Source organism: Pteropus alecto, unplaced genomic scaffold, assembly GCF_000325575.1.
Source record: "Pteropus alecto unplaced genomic scaffold, ASM32557v1 scaffold16, whole genome shotgun sequence".
Lineage (NCBI taxonomy): Eukaryota > Metazoa > Chordata > Mammalia > Chiroptera > Pteropodidae > Pteropus > Pteropus alecto.
In genome coordinates this window covers 2,219,299-2,234,044 of record NW_006438867.1, presented here as the reverse complement: position 1 = coordinate 2,234,044, position 14,746 = coordinate 2,219,299, and the positions used below count along the sequence as shown (strand labels likewise).

General features: G+C 38.8%; 1 protein-coding gene across 9 annotated transcripts in view; it reads right to left on the bottom strand.

Annotated features, from left to right (window-relative positions):
- Positions 1 to 14,746, bottom strand: part of SMAD9 (SMAD family member 9) — a 69,716-nt gene that overhangs the window by 16,940 nt on the left and 38,030 nt on the right. For all 9 annotated transcript variants that reach the window (XR_003047437.1, XM_025049519.1, XM_025049517.1 and 6 more), the window contains 2 exons: positions 9,156 to 9,766; positions 3,850 to 4,107 (listed from right to left, as the gene is read on the bottom strand). Coding sequence is in view for 8 of the 9 variants with exons in the window: in XM_025049519.1 (XP_024905287.1) it covers positions 3,850 to 4,107; positions 9,156 to 9,567 (670 nt within the window). In the remaining variant the exon portion in view is untranslated. The remainder of the gene's footprint in view (positions 1 to 3,849; positions 4,108 to 9,155; positions 9,767 to 14,746) is intronic.

Below are 14,746 nucleotides of genomic sequence, written 5' to 3'. Positions count from 1 at the left end.
GGGCTTAGTAGACAGAGTTTTTGCTAAAGAGAGACTAGTAACATAATAAGGGTATTATGAAGTGACATGGTGAATGTCCTACAGAAGAGGGTTGTCCTAAGCTCACTAAAGGATTGGTTAGTTTTCCCTTTGACTTATGAGTTATCACTGAATTCAAATGGCTTCAGGATAAGATTTTCAAATCTAAGAACTATTCTCCTTGCTTTTCTCAATAGCAGAAGAATCTGTTACCTGGTTTTCAAAACAGAGAAAGTTAACCCTTCTTTGAAATGGGCTTAATTTTCAGTTCCTCTGTTGCCAAGGATTGTACAACGGACACAGGGATGTTCTGTCTCTGAGATTCTTCAAAATGTGTCCCCTAAACACAGAACAGCTGAAACTCAATCATAATCTTGAGCCTGATGCATGCTGAGAAGGGCCCTTCTCCCCAGAATATCAGCTCCATGATCAGACAGTAATCATGGTTAGGAAAATGGCATACATTCAAATAGGGAACATCTTATCAGAAATTAATTCGTAATGCAATAAAAACTCCTGAGGCAGAGAACTCTTTAGTGAGGACCTTAGAATAACTGACTTCTTCAGCACATATTCTTAATGTCAGCTCAGAACAGTCTCGTCAGGTAAGTGGTAGAATTCAACAGCATAAAAGGTTGATTCAATCTGTCTTTGTTGAATGTCCATTCAAGTAATTCTCACATTTAACTGTGTATAAAAAATTGTCAGTGGAACTTCTTAAAAACGCAGATTCCTGGCTCCACCCCTCAAAATTCTGAGTCTATGGTTGGATGTAGCCATGAGGAGTAAATCGTCTATAAAATTAAGAAGCTGAACACAGAGAGTTACCATGTGACCCAGCAGTTCCCCTCTTTGGTATATTCCCCAAAGAATTAAAAGCAAGGACCTGGATTCTTGTACATCAACATTCATAGCAGCATTAGTCACAATAGCCAAAAGGCAGAAACAACCCAAATATCCACAGACCCATAAACGGATTTTTTTAAATGTGCTATATTCATATTGTGGAATATTGTTCAGTCACAAAAATGAAGTAACTGACAAATGCTACAACATGGAAGAATTGTGACAACACTCTGCTACGCTGAGTAAGCCAGACACAAAAGGACAAATAAGGTATGATTTCATTTATATGAGACACCTTAGAAGAGGCAAATTTAGAGACAGAAAGTAGGTTAGAGTTTACCAGGGCTAGAAGGCAGGGAATGGGGCAACAACAGGGAATGGGGTCACTGCTTAATGCGTCCCTCTCTGTCCGGGGTGATAGAAACAGTGGTGATAGATGCACAGCATTGCAAATGCACTTAATGTCACTGGATCATACACTTAAAAATGGTTAAAATGGCAAGTTATATGTGATGTATATTTTACAACTTAAAAAATATAATACAATATATGAAAAAACCATTGAAGTGCACACTTTAAATGGCTGAACTGTATGCCATGTGAATTACATCTCAATAGAGCTGTTAAAAAACTTTAATGAGCTGAACCAGTTAATTTCAAAAGTTCTTCCAGCCTATTTATCCATAAATCTGTTATTTGGGTTGGCATTTTGCTGTTAATCACTCAGAAAAGAATTATCATTTTTTTTTAAATTAAAAGGGCTAGTCCCCCCATGAGAAACTAACCAGCATCTGATAGTGCTGGGCTCTGTCTTTCATGGGCGGGAAGAGGAAAAAGCCATCATCAGCCTGTTAGTTTAACCACTGCAGGAACACAAAGTCAGTGCAGGAAATCTTTATAGCACAAATGTGTTTTATATAAACATATATTTTGCAATATAATTATCTTTCTGTCCCTTAACTAGTGCCCTGTCCTCAAATGAGTTCTCCTGTTGTGTCCCCTTCTCCGTGAATTCAGCCACTTGCAAGACTGCAGCCATGCCCTCTACTCTAAATGACTTCCAGGGCACAGCTCACCCTTCATCCCCACATCGAGTCCTGGTGATTCTGCCTCCTCAAATTCACTGCCTTCTTTCTAACCCCACATCACTTTCGTTCAAGTCCTTGTAACTGAGACGGCAGAGGGGCTTAGGCCAGGGTATCCCACGCCTTATGCAAAAATGCAGAAGTAGCTGATTTTATCTCCCTAAGGCATTTTACCTTTATACAGATGTCAAACCAAACCTCTATTTGCATGTGCAGTTGATCAAGATTTGTCAGCTACACAGTGGTCCCCAACCTTTTTGGCACCAAGGACCGGTGTTCCAATGAAAATCTAATGCCTAATGATCTGAGGTGGAGCTGAGGTGGCGATGCTGGCGCTGGGGAGCGGCTGTAAATCCAGATGAAGCTTCGCTCAACTGCCCGCCGCTCACCTCCTGCCTTCGCATAAGCTTAATAAAACCTGTCTGGAAACCATTTGGGGGTTTCCTCTCGATTTCTATTTTGCAGAACCCAACAACCCCAACGCTGGTAACATAACTGCTAGCCTGGACTGCTAGAGCTTTTATCACACTGTGTTACTTATTTACATGATTGTTCTCAGTAGCCACTGCCTCTGGAAGGTCGGAGACCATTGTCCTTTATCACTGTACCTTCTGGCATTTAGGTCAGTGTCTGGCACTTAGCAGGTGCTCGGTCATTATTTGATGACTCAATAAAATCGACATCAGTAACCCTGAGCTCTACTCCCAAGATTCAAATGCCTGTATAATCAACTAAGGAGCAACTTCTGTATTTTAGGCTCTGTGATAGACATATGATAGAGAAGATGACTGAGAGATGAGAGATGGGAGACAGACGCAAGAATTATGTAATACAGTGTGATAAACTTGACAGTAAATGTATATGTAAAATAGATGTATTGTGGAGGAGGGAAAAGTAAGAACTGAATAATCTGAAAGGGAAAGGGCAACTCATTTACCTTCCCACATTTTAGGAGTTTTTGAGGACAAAGACAATTTTTATTAATATTTTAATTTTCCTTTCAGCCCCCTAAAGCAGTGCTTGCATGCAGTAAGAGTTCAGTGAACCTGTTAAATAAATGTATATATGGGAAAGCATTCTCAGAATGTCCTCCTAATAAATGAATTCCACAACAACTAAATAACTAAATAAATAAATGTATATATGAAGACATGAACGAGGCAGATCACCAAACGCATTTATGCATGCCTTTAGGGACTTGTCAGCTCATGATATTGTTTATGTCACACTCATGAGGTACGGAAAGTCTCTTCTTCATTACCTAGCTCAGACCCGCTTCATAGGTGTGGGAGCACACGCAGTCACCACCATGGGCTTGCTTTACCCTCTCCCTGCCACATGCCTCGCTAGGTCTACCTTCAAGATGCTGTGCTGGCCCCCCACAGCAAACAAGGAGAATGCCCTGGCTGCAGCTGGGCTCCCGCCATGCACTAGCATCATGCACACATCTTGCGTAGGTAGGGACTCCCTCCGATTGCTGACAGAGGCAGCCAAAGAAAAGGCCTAGCACCGATCCCTTACAGTGCTTGCCCTGGGGCCAAGTCTTCCTGGTCAAGTTAGAGAAGTCTTTTATAGTCTTATTGCTACTGCTTTAAAAAAAAAAAAAAAAAATCTCTGGAAATTCCCAGAGATGCTGTTCAAATCCAGTTAGTTTCTGCGAGCTTCCAGAAGATTAGGGCCAGGAAGCAGAGCAAAGACATGTAGGTCCAGGGTGACTACTGCAGAAAGGCTCTAGCCCCAATCGTCTCAGAGGCTGGGCAGGGTACGAGGGCCCATGGGAGACAGCCCTGTGAGCTGCAAGGCTCTGTGTGAACATGAGTTACAGTGGCTACAATTATCATGGGCACATCAAAAATAACTGTGTTGGGTTGCATTCCACGCACAGGCAGCCTGTACTGACCTGAGTGTTGATAGGGGCTCTCTGGCTCAGAAAGGCTTCCTGGGGAGTGAGGATAGCTGGCCGTGCATGGGGACTGAGAGAACGCTTGCCCTGGCGAGGAGGGGAATGCAGAACACGGATGCTGCTGGAAAGAGTCCGGGTAGGTGGCGTTGTGTGGCATGAGTGGCTCACTGTGGAGGGAGGCGCTGCGGAACTTGGCCAGGAGGCTGAGCTGGGGGTTGTACTCGCTGTGTCTTGGCACCAGTACAGGCGGCAGCACTGGGATGAGAAAGGGAACAGTGGGTTAGAAGTGAACACTGGCTTGTCGGCACAGAACATACTGGACATTTGCTGTTTTTGTCTGACCATTTTTGATGATAAAACTGTTTTTCCTTTGGGAAGTACCGCTCCATTATTCTTTGCACTCATTGTAAAACTGTCTATTAAGGTCTTATCTCTTCTCCAAAAGTGAACTTGTGAATCAAGCTAAACTAATGGTTTCACTCCCTGAAGCCTAAATCTTAAGCAGAATGTCACAATTAGCCAAAAACTTGGAGAAGAATCATCCTGATGTCAGCACTCTGAAGAGAAACTGCCTATTCATTCCTACCACAGAAATTACCGGAGCCGCCCTATTACCTGATCTTCGGGAGACCTAATTGTTCACGCTTTCTTTTGAATCTGCCAATAAAGTGTTTGGTTTTCTTTTTTTCTTTTAAGGCAAATTAGGTTTCTATTGCTTGCAAAAAACCCCAAAGTGATGCCCAAAATACTTTTACTTCAGAGATCATGATGAATTATTTAGATGACCAACCTAAATTTTAGGCTCAATTGTACTGCTAAAATGAAAGCATTCTACCTGTCTTTACCAGAAATATTTAAAGGCAACTAAAAGTTGTTAAGTAAAAGATCAACGGTGAGTAATAATAAAAGTGAATAAGTAAAAGGTAAGCAGCAATAGAGAACTTATAAAGAAAGCCTGTTCGTTTTAGCATGTTCCTTCTGGGTTCCACACTAAAAAGAACATGAGTTTTCTTGATCCTGATTCTATACAAAAACTCAGGAATGGATGCAATTCTCCAGGGCAAGCATTGTGCAGGCATTCATAGCTCCCGTTGACTTCTAAAGTGTCATAGTGCCTGGCAGAAAAAAGGTATTCAATAACTGTCATTGAGGTGTAACCTATGACCAACATAAGAACAGAGGAGCAGAGAAAACAGAAAGTGATCAAAGAATATCTGCTGAAGAATATTTCCCAGAACTACAGAAGAATCTATGTCATCAGACTGAAAAGAGCCACAGTGCACAGCCCAATTAATGAAAAATGATCCAAACCTAGTCATACCATTTAGACAAGTGGAATATTCTAAAAAGTCCCACAGGATCATCTCAAAGTCACCTACAAAGAAATGAGAATCGAACTGACTTACGACTTCCCACCACCAGTGCTGGATGCTAGAAGGCAATGGGCCAGTGCTCTTCAAGGAAAAATAATTCTTATCCTCAAATCCCATGATGGAAACCAACTGAATTACCAAAAAATAATATAAACTATAAACCAAAATATAAATATTAAGGTTTGAGAAGAAGAAGAAAGGAAGAAGGCAATACAAATTAGCCAAATCCTCATCTTTTATGTTAAACAGTCAATGATATTATCTAAATGTGACAAATTTGAACACATATATAGTTACCTCCATAGTTTTTAGTAATAAAAGAGGGAACTAGAAAAAGAATTAAGCAAGAATAACTAATAGAGATTGTTCCTCGAGATGGATAGGATAGATCTTGTTTTTAATCACACTATTGAGTTTTTAATCACACTATTGATAAAAATTTTCATAAAAAATAAATGTTTGGGAGTAAACAGCAACAATTACAATCACAAAATCAACCATTTACCTACCGTAATACATTTATCTCTTTCTTAACAAGCAATAATTTTCAGTTCTACATATAGAAAATAAATGCAAACACAAAAATGAAAAGTCTTAAACTAAACCATGACAGGTGAGAGTAGCACAGAAACAAATGATTTCTTCCCATTTAAAAGCCAGTATTTGTATATACTCTCTTATGACATTATAGAGTAAACATTCGACATCATCATGCAAAAACGAATTTCCTTTTATGTCTCCTACGAATATGCAGGATTATAAAGATAACTTGCCTTATGAATAGTCTGAAAGCGAGGGGCTGACACAGTAAATAACATATGGCTTCTTTTCAATGATGCTTCTTCATCGCAATGTTAACAAAATTCAAATAAATACTCATTTTCCTTTTTTGGATGAAGAGGAATCTAAATAATCTCTCTTACTTCAGCTTTAATGTGAGATGCCTGCAATCTATTCCTACCATTGACAAATACAATGTCTCACGCCCTCTTGAATGCAGACCTCTGTTTCTTCATGGCCTGTAGACTGAGGCTCCAAAAGAGAGGAAAGACTATGTTTTTCTTTACTGAGATGAAGAGCTTGATAATGTATTTTTATCATTCAGGTAAAACCTGAATATTTGTAAAGAAAACTGATAGTATCATCCAGTAGTGATTTGGCCGGACTGGCTCAGTTACCTTAGATCTGCACTGACCATATTTTTAAATACTTTCACTCGAAACACAGCTGCCATAGTCCATTTGGGCTGCTGTAACAGAAATACCACAGACCAGGTAGCTTAAAAACAATGGAAATGTATTTCTCATTCTGGAGGTCTGAGAGTCTGAGACCAGGGTGCAGCATAGTTGGGTTCTGCTGAGACCCCTCTGCCAGGCGGCAGACTGCCAACTTTTCATTGTGATCCCACATTGTGAAAGGCGCCAAGGAGCTCCGGGAGACTCTCCACGGGCACTGATCCCATTCGTGAGAGTCTGTCCTCATGACCTAACCACCTCCCAAATGCCACACCTGCTAACAACATCTTAGGTTTTCAACACATGTATTTTGGGGGGACACGGGTAGTTAATCTATAGCAATAATTATTTCTATTTTCACATCTCAACTGCTACTTGCAAATATGACACGGTGAGCTTACAGACATTTGTTTGTTTTATGCTACCTTTTAAATATAATACTATCTTAATAGATAAGTGTTACACAGAGAAAAACAGCATATATGAAGCATATATGAAGGTGAAAGACAGAGCTGAAGAAAACTTTTGTATTTTTTTTTCAAATATCACATGGTTTTAATCGAGTATGAATGTTTTAGTAAAGGAGAAATTATACTCCTGAAATAACTAAACCATGACAGGTGAGAGTAGCACATGGAGTAAAACCATCATGTGCCATGAAAACACAGCTTGTACCAGACCTGAGCCACACAAACTGGCCTGAAGACAAGTGACACTTCACCAACTGTGGGTACCAGTCCATGAAGCTACGAGTACTGAAACTGAGAATTAGTGGTTAGAAACTTTAAAAACAATTTGACAGAGTAATTTTATATCTGTTGAAATGAATAATAAAAAAGTTGGGCTTGTATTTTGTAAGTCTTTTTAAAAGTTCATTTGCCTAGGAAAAGTACCAATTTTTGAAGGATTAAAGATTTAAAAAATAAAAACTGGTCCTTTACTACAGATCATTTGAGAAGCATTGAAATACATTACTTAAGTGGTTGTGTAAGGAAAAAGAAAATCAGAATGCAGCTACAATGTTCCTAAAATGAGAAATCAAAAAATGACAGATTTCACAGGCAAAGCGTAAGCTTTATAATAATTAGGGATCCAGCAAACTTGCTCAATATTAATATCTTCACTGTTCTCAAAATATTTACTTTAAACATGGCCAAAAAGTTACATATAAAATCCTTTTTTCTATAAAAAAAAATCAAGTTAGAAATAGAAAACCTGTGTGGTGTAAAGATTATCTTAAAAGTTAACACAATCTTTACCCATTTTTTGTTTTGGAAAGTCAAACCTAAAATACTATATGAAATCTATCTGCCATACATAAAAACATTCGCACTACCATTCCTAAAAGAAATATGAAAAACTAAAATGAGGTCTTCTAGTATTTGAAAGGAAAACCAGATACATTTTACAAGATACTTTTTACAACTATATTATTCAGGAAGAGAGACATGATTTCTTAAAGAACATTTTTTCATTGGGTATATTTTGAATACTTAATATAACTCAAATTTTGAAACAAAAAGAATCAAATCCTTTCTGTCATAAACTCAGACACTAATGACTTTTGTTTTTAAGTATGAAAGACTGCCCAGAGAAAAGCAGGAAAGAAGGGAAGAAAGCGAAGACCTGTATGATCTGGTGGAAATGTATCAGATTCGTCAGGAGGCTAGGACTTTCTCATCACAATTTCATGCAGGGACTCAATCCCAGGATGCAGTGACTGTGTGAGGCAGTCACACCCTGGCAGGTGACTTCCTTGACAACAGTTTTACAACATGATGGTGTGATACGGGAGCCTGAACAGTTGCCTTGCTAAGCCTGCTTTGGGCTGGGTATGAAGCAGTTATCAGCACTGCTGTAAGGTTAACTGAACCCTGGAGGCAAGCAGCATGCTGCACTCCCTCCACGGCCTGTCTGCCTAGACAGAACCATCCCTTAGCGGACATGTCCGTTTCCCTGAGCTCGGGGCCTGCCCCTAGGTCTCCTGGAATGAGGCAACTCAAAGAGAAATGCAGTCAAACTGCCACAGCCAACGGGAAGGAATGCAGAGCAACGCCAGACTTCTCTGAAAGGGGGCGCACTGTATGTGTGCTCACACATGCACATTGGGAGTGTGAAGAGTTTTAAAACAATACTTTTCTGTGTTTAAAGCCATTTTTAAGAACACCTGCTAATCCTAAGAGGATTTTTTTTCAGTCCTAGGAGGATTTCCAGCAACTCTTTCACTGGTTGTTTTCAAACCCAGAAGTGAGCTACCTCCACTTACCTGAGCATCTGGAAAGTGACAGCCAAGAAACCTGCTTTATTTTAGTTTGGTCAGTTCAGTTCAGGGGAGGGGGATGTTGATTTTTTTACAGTTAATTATGTCAAGATCTTCAAAGGCCCCAAGAACTGGAAAAACATGATGATGATGACTCCAAACACATCAAATTAAAACCGAATTTTTCAAAATCACACAGAGCTTACATGTATACTGAAATGAATATTCATCTTTCTGGATTTTTCTGACTGCAAAATTTTGGCTAAGTTCCTCAAAACTGAACCTCCCCTCCCCTCCCTCCCTTACCCTCCCCTCTTCCTCTTTTGGAGAGTTGGGGATGGGTCCTTGTCTTGCTTGTGCCCCATCACTCTCCATCAAGTGGGATACACGCCCTTAGCCCTGAAAATACAGCATGCGATCGTAAGGCAAGCTCACCTGGCGTCTCCACCCGGCGGTAGTGGTAGGGGTTAATGCACACCTCTTTCTGCTTGGAGCCAAATGGGAACTCGCAGCATTCCAGGGGCTTCAGCTCGTGGTGAGACTGCAGGTCTGGCCAGCGCCACACTCTGCAGTAAATAACGTGAGGCAGACCCTTGCGGTGGGACACCTGCAGCCGCCCGTCCAAGGACCGGGGGATCGTTACACATTTGCTGGGCTGCCCCGGACAGCTAAGGGCCCTCTCCAGCTCGTCCATGGCGCCCTTCTTCTTCTTCAGCTTCTTCACTAAGGAGTCTACCGCCTTCTCCGCCCACTTCTCCTCTTCATCTCCTTGCTTCCAGCCTAGCAGTCTCTTCACTGCTGGGCTGGTGAAGGAGAAGAGGGAGCTGATGGGGGTGCTGGAGTGCATAGGAGGTGGGCTGCAGGCGTCCACTGCGGACAGGAACTGGACAGACGGCCTTCACTGCCTGCAGGGCTTGGGGGATGAAAGCAGCAGGTGACTCTCCAGGGACGTCATAAGTCTTACTCTCCTCTGCTGGTAACTGTGACCGACTCAAGCTGAGAAGCGTGTTGACCTACTCCTAAGCCCTGGAATGGATGGGCCAACTCTGAAAAAACAAGACAAGACTTCAGTTAGCTCAATCAGGATAATTTTCAGAAAAGGTGAAAGTTAAATATAAGGGAGAAAATATTTTCAAATGTTTTAGACTTGAAAACAGTCATCTTGACTCTTCCCACTCCTTTATTTCTGATACACAACTCTTGGTATTCCTACCTTCAAAATTTCTTCCAGATTTTGAAACTTTCTCTCCATTTCTACCAATACCTAAGGCATAGCCCACCTCGCCACTCACCTAGATTACTGTAACAGCCTCTGAAGTAGCTTCTCCCTTCCAATTCTAATTTATTTACTCTCAAATAAAATTTTGAGCAGGTCATTTTCCTACTTAAGAAATAACAGAGGCTCCTTGGTTTCCAAAATATAAACTTCTCTGTCTCAGTCTCTATGTCCTCTAAAATCTTTCCTTAACATACTCATGTTTCTTCTTTTATCATTTATACTTTGCACAAGTAATCCATCTTCACTGTACAAAACATATGTAAATGAAAAAGAAAAAAATTAGGACTGCTAATAATCTCACCAATCATGTGTTCTTCCAAACTACTTTATAGGATAGCAGTTCTCAAAGTGTGACCCAAGGACCCCTGGAGTTCCGGAGTCCCTTTCACAGGGGCTGCAAGGTCCTTTCTTTCTCAACTACATATCTGGGTGCACTAGATTTTCCTCATCTATTTCAACCTAAACAATATATCGCAATGGACTGCACGCAGAAGTGACTATGACACTCCAAGCGTCATCTATCAAACGAGGCATTGAAGAGATTTGCAAAGGTAGAAAACAATAACTCTTCTTGCTGATTGTTTTGAAAAATTTATTTTAAATAAAAATATGTTGATGTTAATATATAATGTGTTTATTACCATCTTTTAATGAATCAATAAATATTCTTAAGTTTCTCAGTTTTATCTCCTAAAATGATAAAAGTGGATAGATATAAATCACATAAGTAAAGGTTATTTGGAGTTCTCAGTAACTCTTAAAAGTGGGAAAGGATCATAAAATCAAAGTTTGAGAACTGCTTTTATAGACGTTACAGTCACATACATAAATGTGTGCGCAAAAAGTATTGCTGTTACATTTGTTATTCTGCTTGAAAATCAGTTGAATTCTTCTTTGCCTTCTCATCCAAAAGAGAAATTCTTTCCCAGTTATTCGAAAGTCCCATTTAAGTTACTTGAGGTAGAATTGCATTTCTTCTAAATAGCAGGCTTAAATAAAACCCTCTCCTTCCAGATTTTAGAAATCAGCTATCTTATTAATGTTTAAGGTGGCTGTGCATAATATGGTCATTTTAACTATGTTGATTCTTCCAATCCAGGAACGCAAAATAGCTTTCCATTTCTTTGTGTCGTCTTCAATTTCTTTTTAATAATGTCTTTTAGTATTCAGTGTATAAGCCCTTCACATCCTTTATTGTTTATTCCTAGGTATTTTATTCTTTTTTGTTGCAATTGCAAAAGGAATTATTTTTTTTGTCTCTTTTCTGAAATTTCATTTTTAGTATATAGAAACACAATGGACTTTTGTACATTGATACTATATCCTGCAACTTTACTGTATTTGTTTATTATTTCCAATATAGATTTAATGCACTCCCCCATCAAAACCCCAATGGCATTTTTTAAAGAAATAGAACAGAAAGTCATCAAATTTGCAAGGAAGCAAAAAAGACTCCGAACAGTCAAAGCCATCCTGAGAAAAAAGAACAGGGCCGGAGATATCACTCTGCCTGACTTCAAATTATGCTACAAAGTGCAATAATCAAAACAGCATATTATTGGCAGAAAAAGAGACCCACAGACTAATGGAATAGAATTGAGAGCCCAGAAATAAACCCAAATACATATACGGGCAAACAATTTTCGACAAAGGAGACAAAAACATACAATAAAGAAAAGAAAGCCTCTCCAATATGGTGCTGAAAAAATTGGAAAGCCACATGCAAAAGAATGAAACTAGACTGCTGTCACCATACACCCAAATTAATTTAAAATGGATCAAAATCCTAAATATAACACCTGAAACAATAAATTGCATAGAAGAACACATAGGTACTAAACTCGTAGACCTTGGTTTTAGAGAGGATTTTATGAATTTGACCTCAAAGACAAGAAAAGTAAAGCAAAAATAAATGAATGAGAATATGTCAAACCAAAAAAACTTCTGCAGAGCAAAAGAAACCATCAACAAAGAGGCAATCATCCAAATGGGAGAAGATATTTGCAAACAACGCCTCTGATAATGGGTTAATATGCAAAATATATAAAGAACTCATATAACAACAACAAAAAATAAGCAATCCAATGAAAATATGGGTGAAGGATGAGAACAGACACTTCTCCCAAGATATATGAAAAGATGCTCAACTTCACTAGCTATTAAGGAAATGCAAATCAAAACCACAATGAGGCACCACCTCATACCTGTTAGAATGGCTAACATCAACAGGACAAGTAATAACCAGTGTTGGAGAGGTTGTGGGTAAAAAGGAACCCTCATACACTGCTGGTGGGAATGTAAATTGGTATAGCCGCTATGGAAAACAGAATAAAGTTTCCTCAAAAAATTAAGAATAAAATAACCATATGACCCCAGCAATCCCTCTCTGGTTATCTACCCCAAGGATTTGAAAATATTTATCCATAAAGATACATGCACTCTAATGTTTATTGCAGCATTTTTCATGGTGGCCGAGAAATGGAAACAACCAAAGTGTCCTTCGATAGATGATTAGGTAAAGATGTGGTATGTATACAATAAAATATTTCTCAACCATAAGAAAAGATGAAATACTGCCATTTGCGACAACATGGACAGATCTTGAGATAATCATGCTAAGTGAAATAAGTCAGGCAGAAAAAGTTGAGAACCATATTTCACTCATATGTGGGATGTAAAACTGAAAGCATCAAACGAACAAGACAAACAAAAAAAACCTCATAGACACAGACAACAGTTTAGTGGTTACCAAAGGGAACAGGGGTAGAGAAGGTATGAAAGGGTAAAGGTGGTCAAATATATGGTGTTGGAAGGAGATTTGACTTTGGGGTGGTAAACACACAATATAGTATACAGATGATGTAATACTGAATTGTACACTTGAAACCTATATAATTTTATTATCACCAATATTGCCCCAATAAATTTAATTTTTAAAAAGTCCAAATAAACAAATAAAGTGGCTGTGTTAACATTTTGTAGCGAGCTGATTCATTTTAGTAACTTGGAATCAATCCAGCTCACAATCTCCAACAAGTGCTCCTTTAATATGCATTAAACATAATTTTCTCTTTTGCTTGACTGGAGGTAAAACTGTATCTTTTTGAGTTCAATTATACAAACTTATTGAATAAAGGTGCTGTCGTGATCACTACCAGGCATCTGGTGTGAGCAGGAGGGCAGCCTGGGTACACAAAAACTGATGACACTTAATGAACATAAGGTGACATTTCCATCACTTTATTCATGTGGGTTTTACTGAGCATTGTATAGAGGTAAACTATGGTGAAAAGGAGACTTGAGGGCATACAGCTGTTCTTTTTCAGCTGGCAGTTTGACTTGCACTCAGTTTTTTTTTGGAAAGGTTGATTTTGTGGCTTAAGCATAAATTAATAAAGTATAGTTAAGTCACTGTATTCAAGTTCTGTTTACTTCATCGAGTCAGGCTGCCTTAAAGCAATGGTTGAAAAGAGTTAGGAACCTTCAGGAGGAGAAGTAACATGACACATAATAATTTGAATTCCAACAGTGCTTTGATTTCTTCTTAGTTTTACATGGGACTTGTTATTTGTAAGTTGTAGCATAAATCTTCAAAGTATGTCCATGGTAGAAAAACGGCTTTTTATAAAAATGTTTAGCAGAGTTAAACTAAATATATCTTTTAAAAACTTTGGCTCCATGAAACAAATAACAGTCCTCAAAACCAGGGTTTTTTGTTTTGTTTTGTTTTTTAACTGTGCAAATCAATTTATTGGAACAAAACGGCTTTTGTAAAAAGAATAAAATAAAATTATATTGCAGTGTAGCTGACAAAGAAAAAAATCAGTATTATTTCATTAAAATTTTTCATTCAGAAATATGTGTTCTATCTCTTAAGACAGGAGACATAGCAGCCTTCCCTAATATACAGAAATGAACATGGGGAAGCAGCCAAAATGAGCAAAGAAACATATCTCAAATAAAAGAACAGAACAAAGCTCCAGAAAAAGAACTAAACAAAATGAAAAGAAGCAATGTACCAGATGTAGAGTTCAAAATACTGTTTATAAGGATGCTCAACGAACTTAGGGGGAAGAGTAGATAAATGCAGTGAGAACTTTAACGAAGAGATAGAAAACATAAAAATGGTGATAGAAAACATAAAAATGAATCAGTCAGAAATGAAGACTACAATAACTGAAATGAAGAATACATTACAGAGAATCAACAGTAGATTGGATGAAGCAGAGGATCCACTCGGCATTTTAGAAGAGAAGGTGGCAGAACACACCCAATTACAACAGCAACAAGAAAAATGAAGAGAGTTTAAGGTACGTCTGGGGCAACATCAAGCATACCAATATTCGCATCACAGGGGTACCAAAAGAAAGAAAGCAAGGAATTGAAAACCTATTTCAAGAAATAATGACAGAAAACTCTCTTTATCTGGTGAAGGAAACAAACATACAAGCCCAGGGAGTGCAGAGTCCCAAACAAGATGAACCCAAAGAGGCCCACGCCAACACACATCATAATTAAAATTAAAATGCCAAAAGTTAAAGACAAAGAGAATCTTAAAAGCAGCAAGAGAAAGGCAGCTAGTTACCCACAAGGGAGCTTCCATAAGACTGTCAGCTGATTTCTCCACAGAAACTTTGCAAGCCAGAAGGGATTGGCAGGAAATATTCAGTGATGAAAAAGCAAAGGCCGGCAAACAAGATGATTAGCTGGCAAAGCTATCATTTAGAATTGAAAGACAGATAAAGAC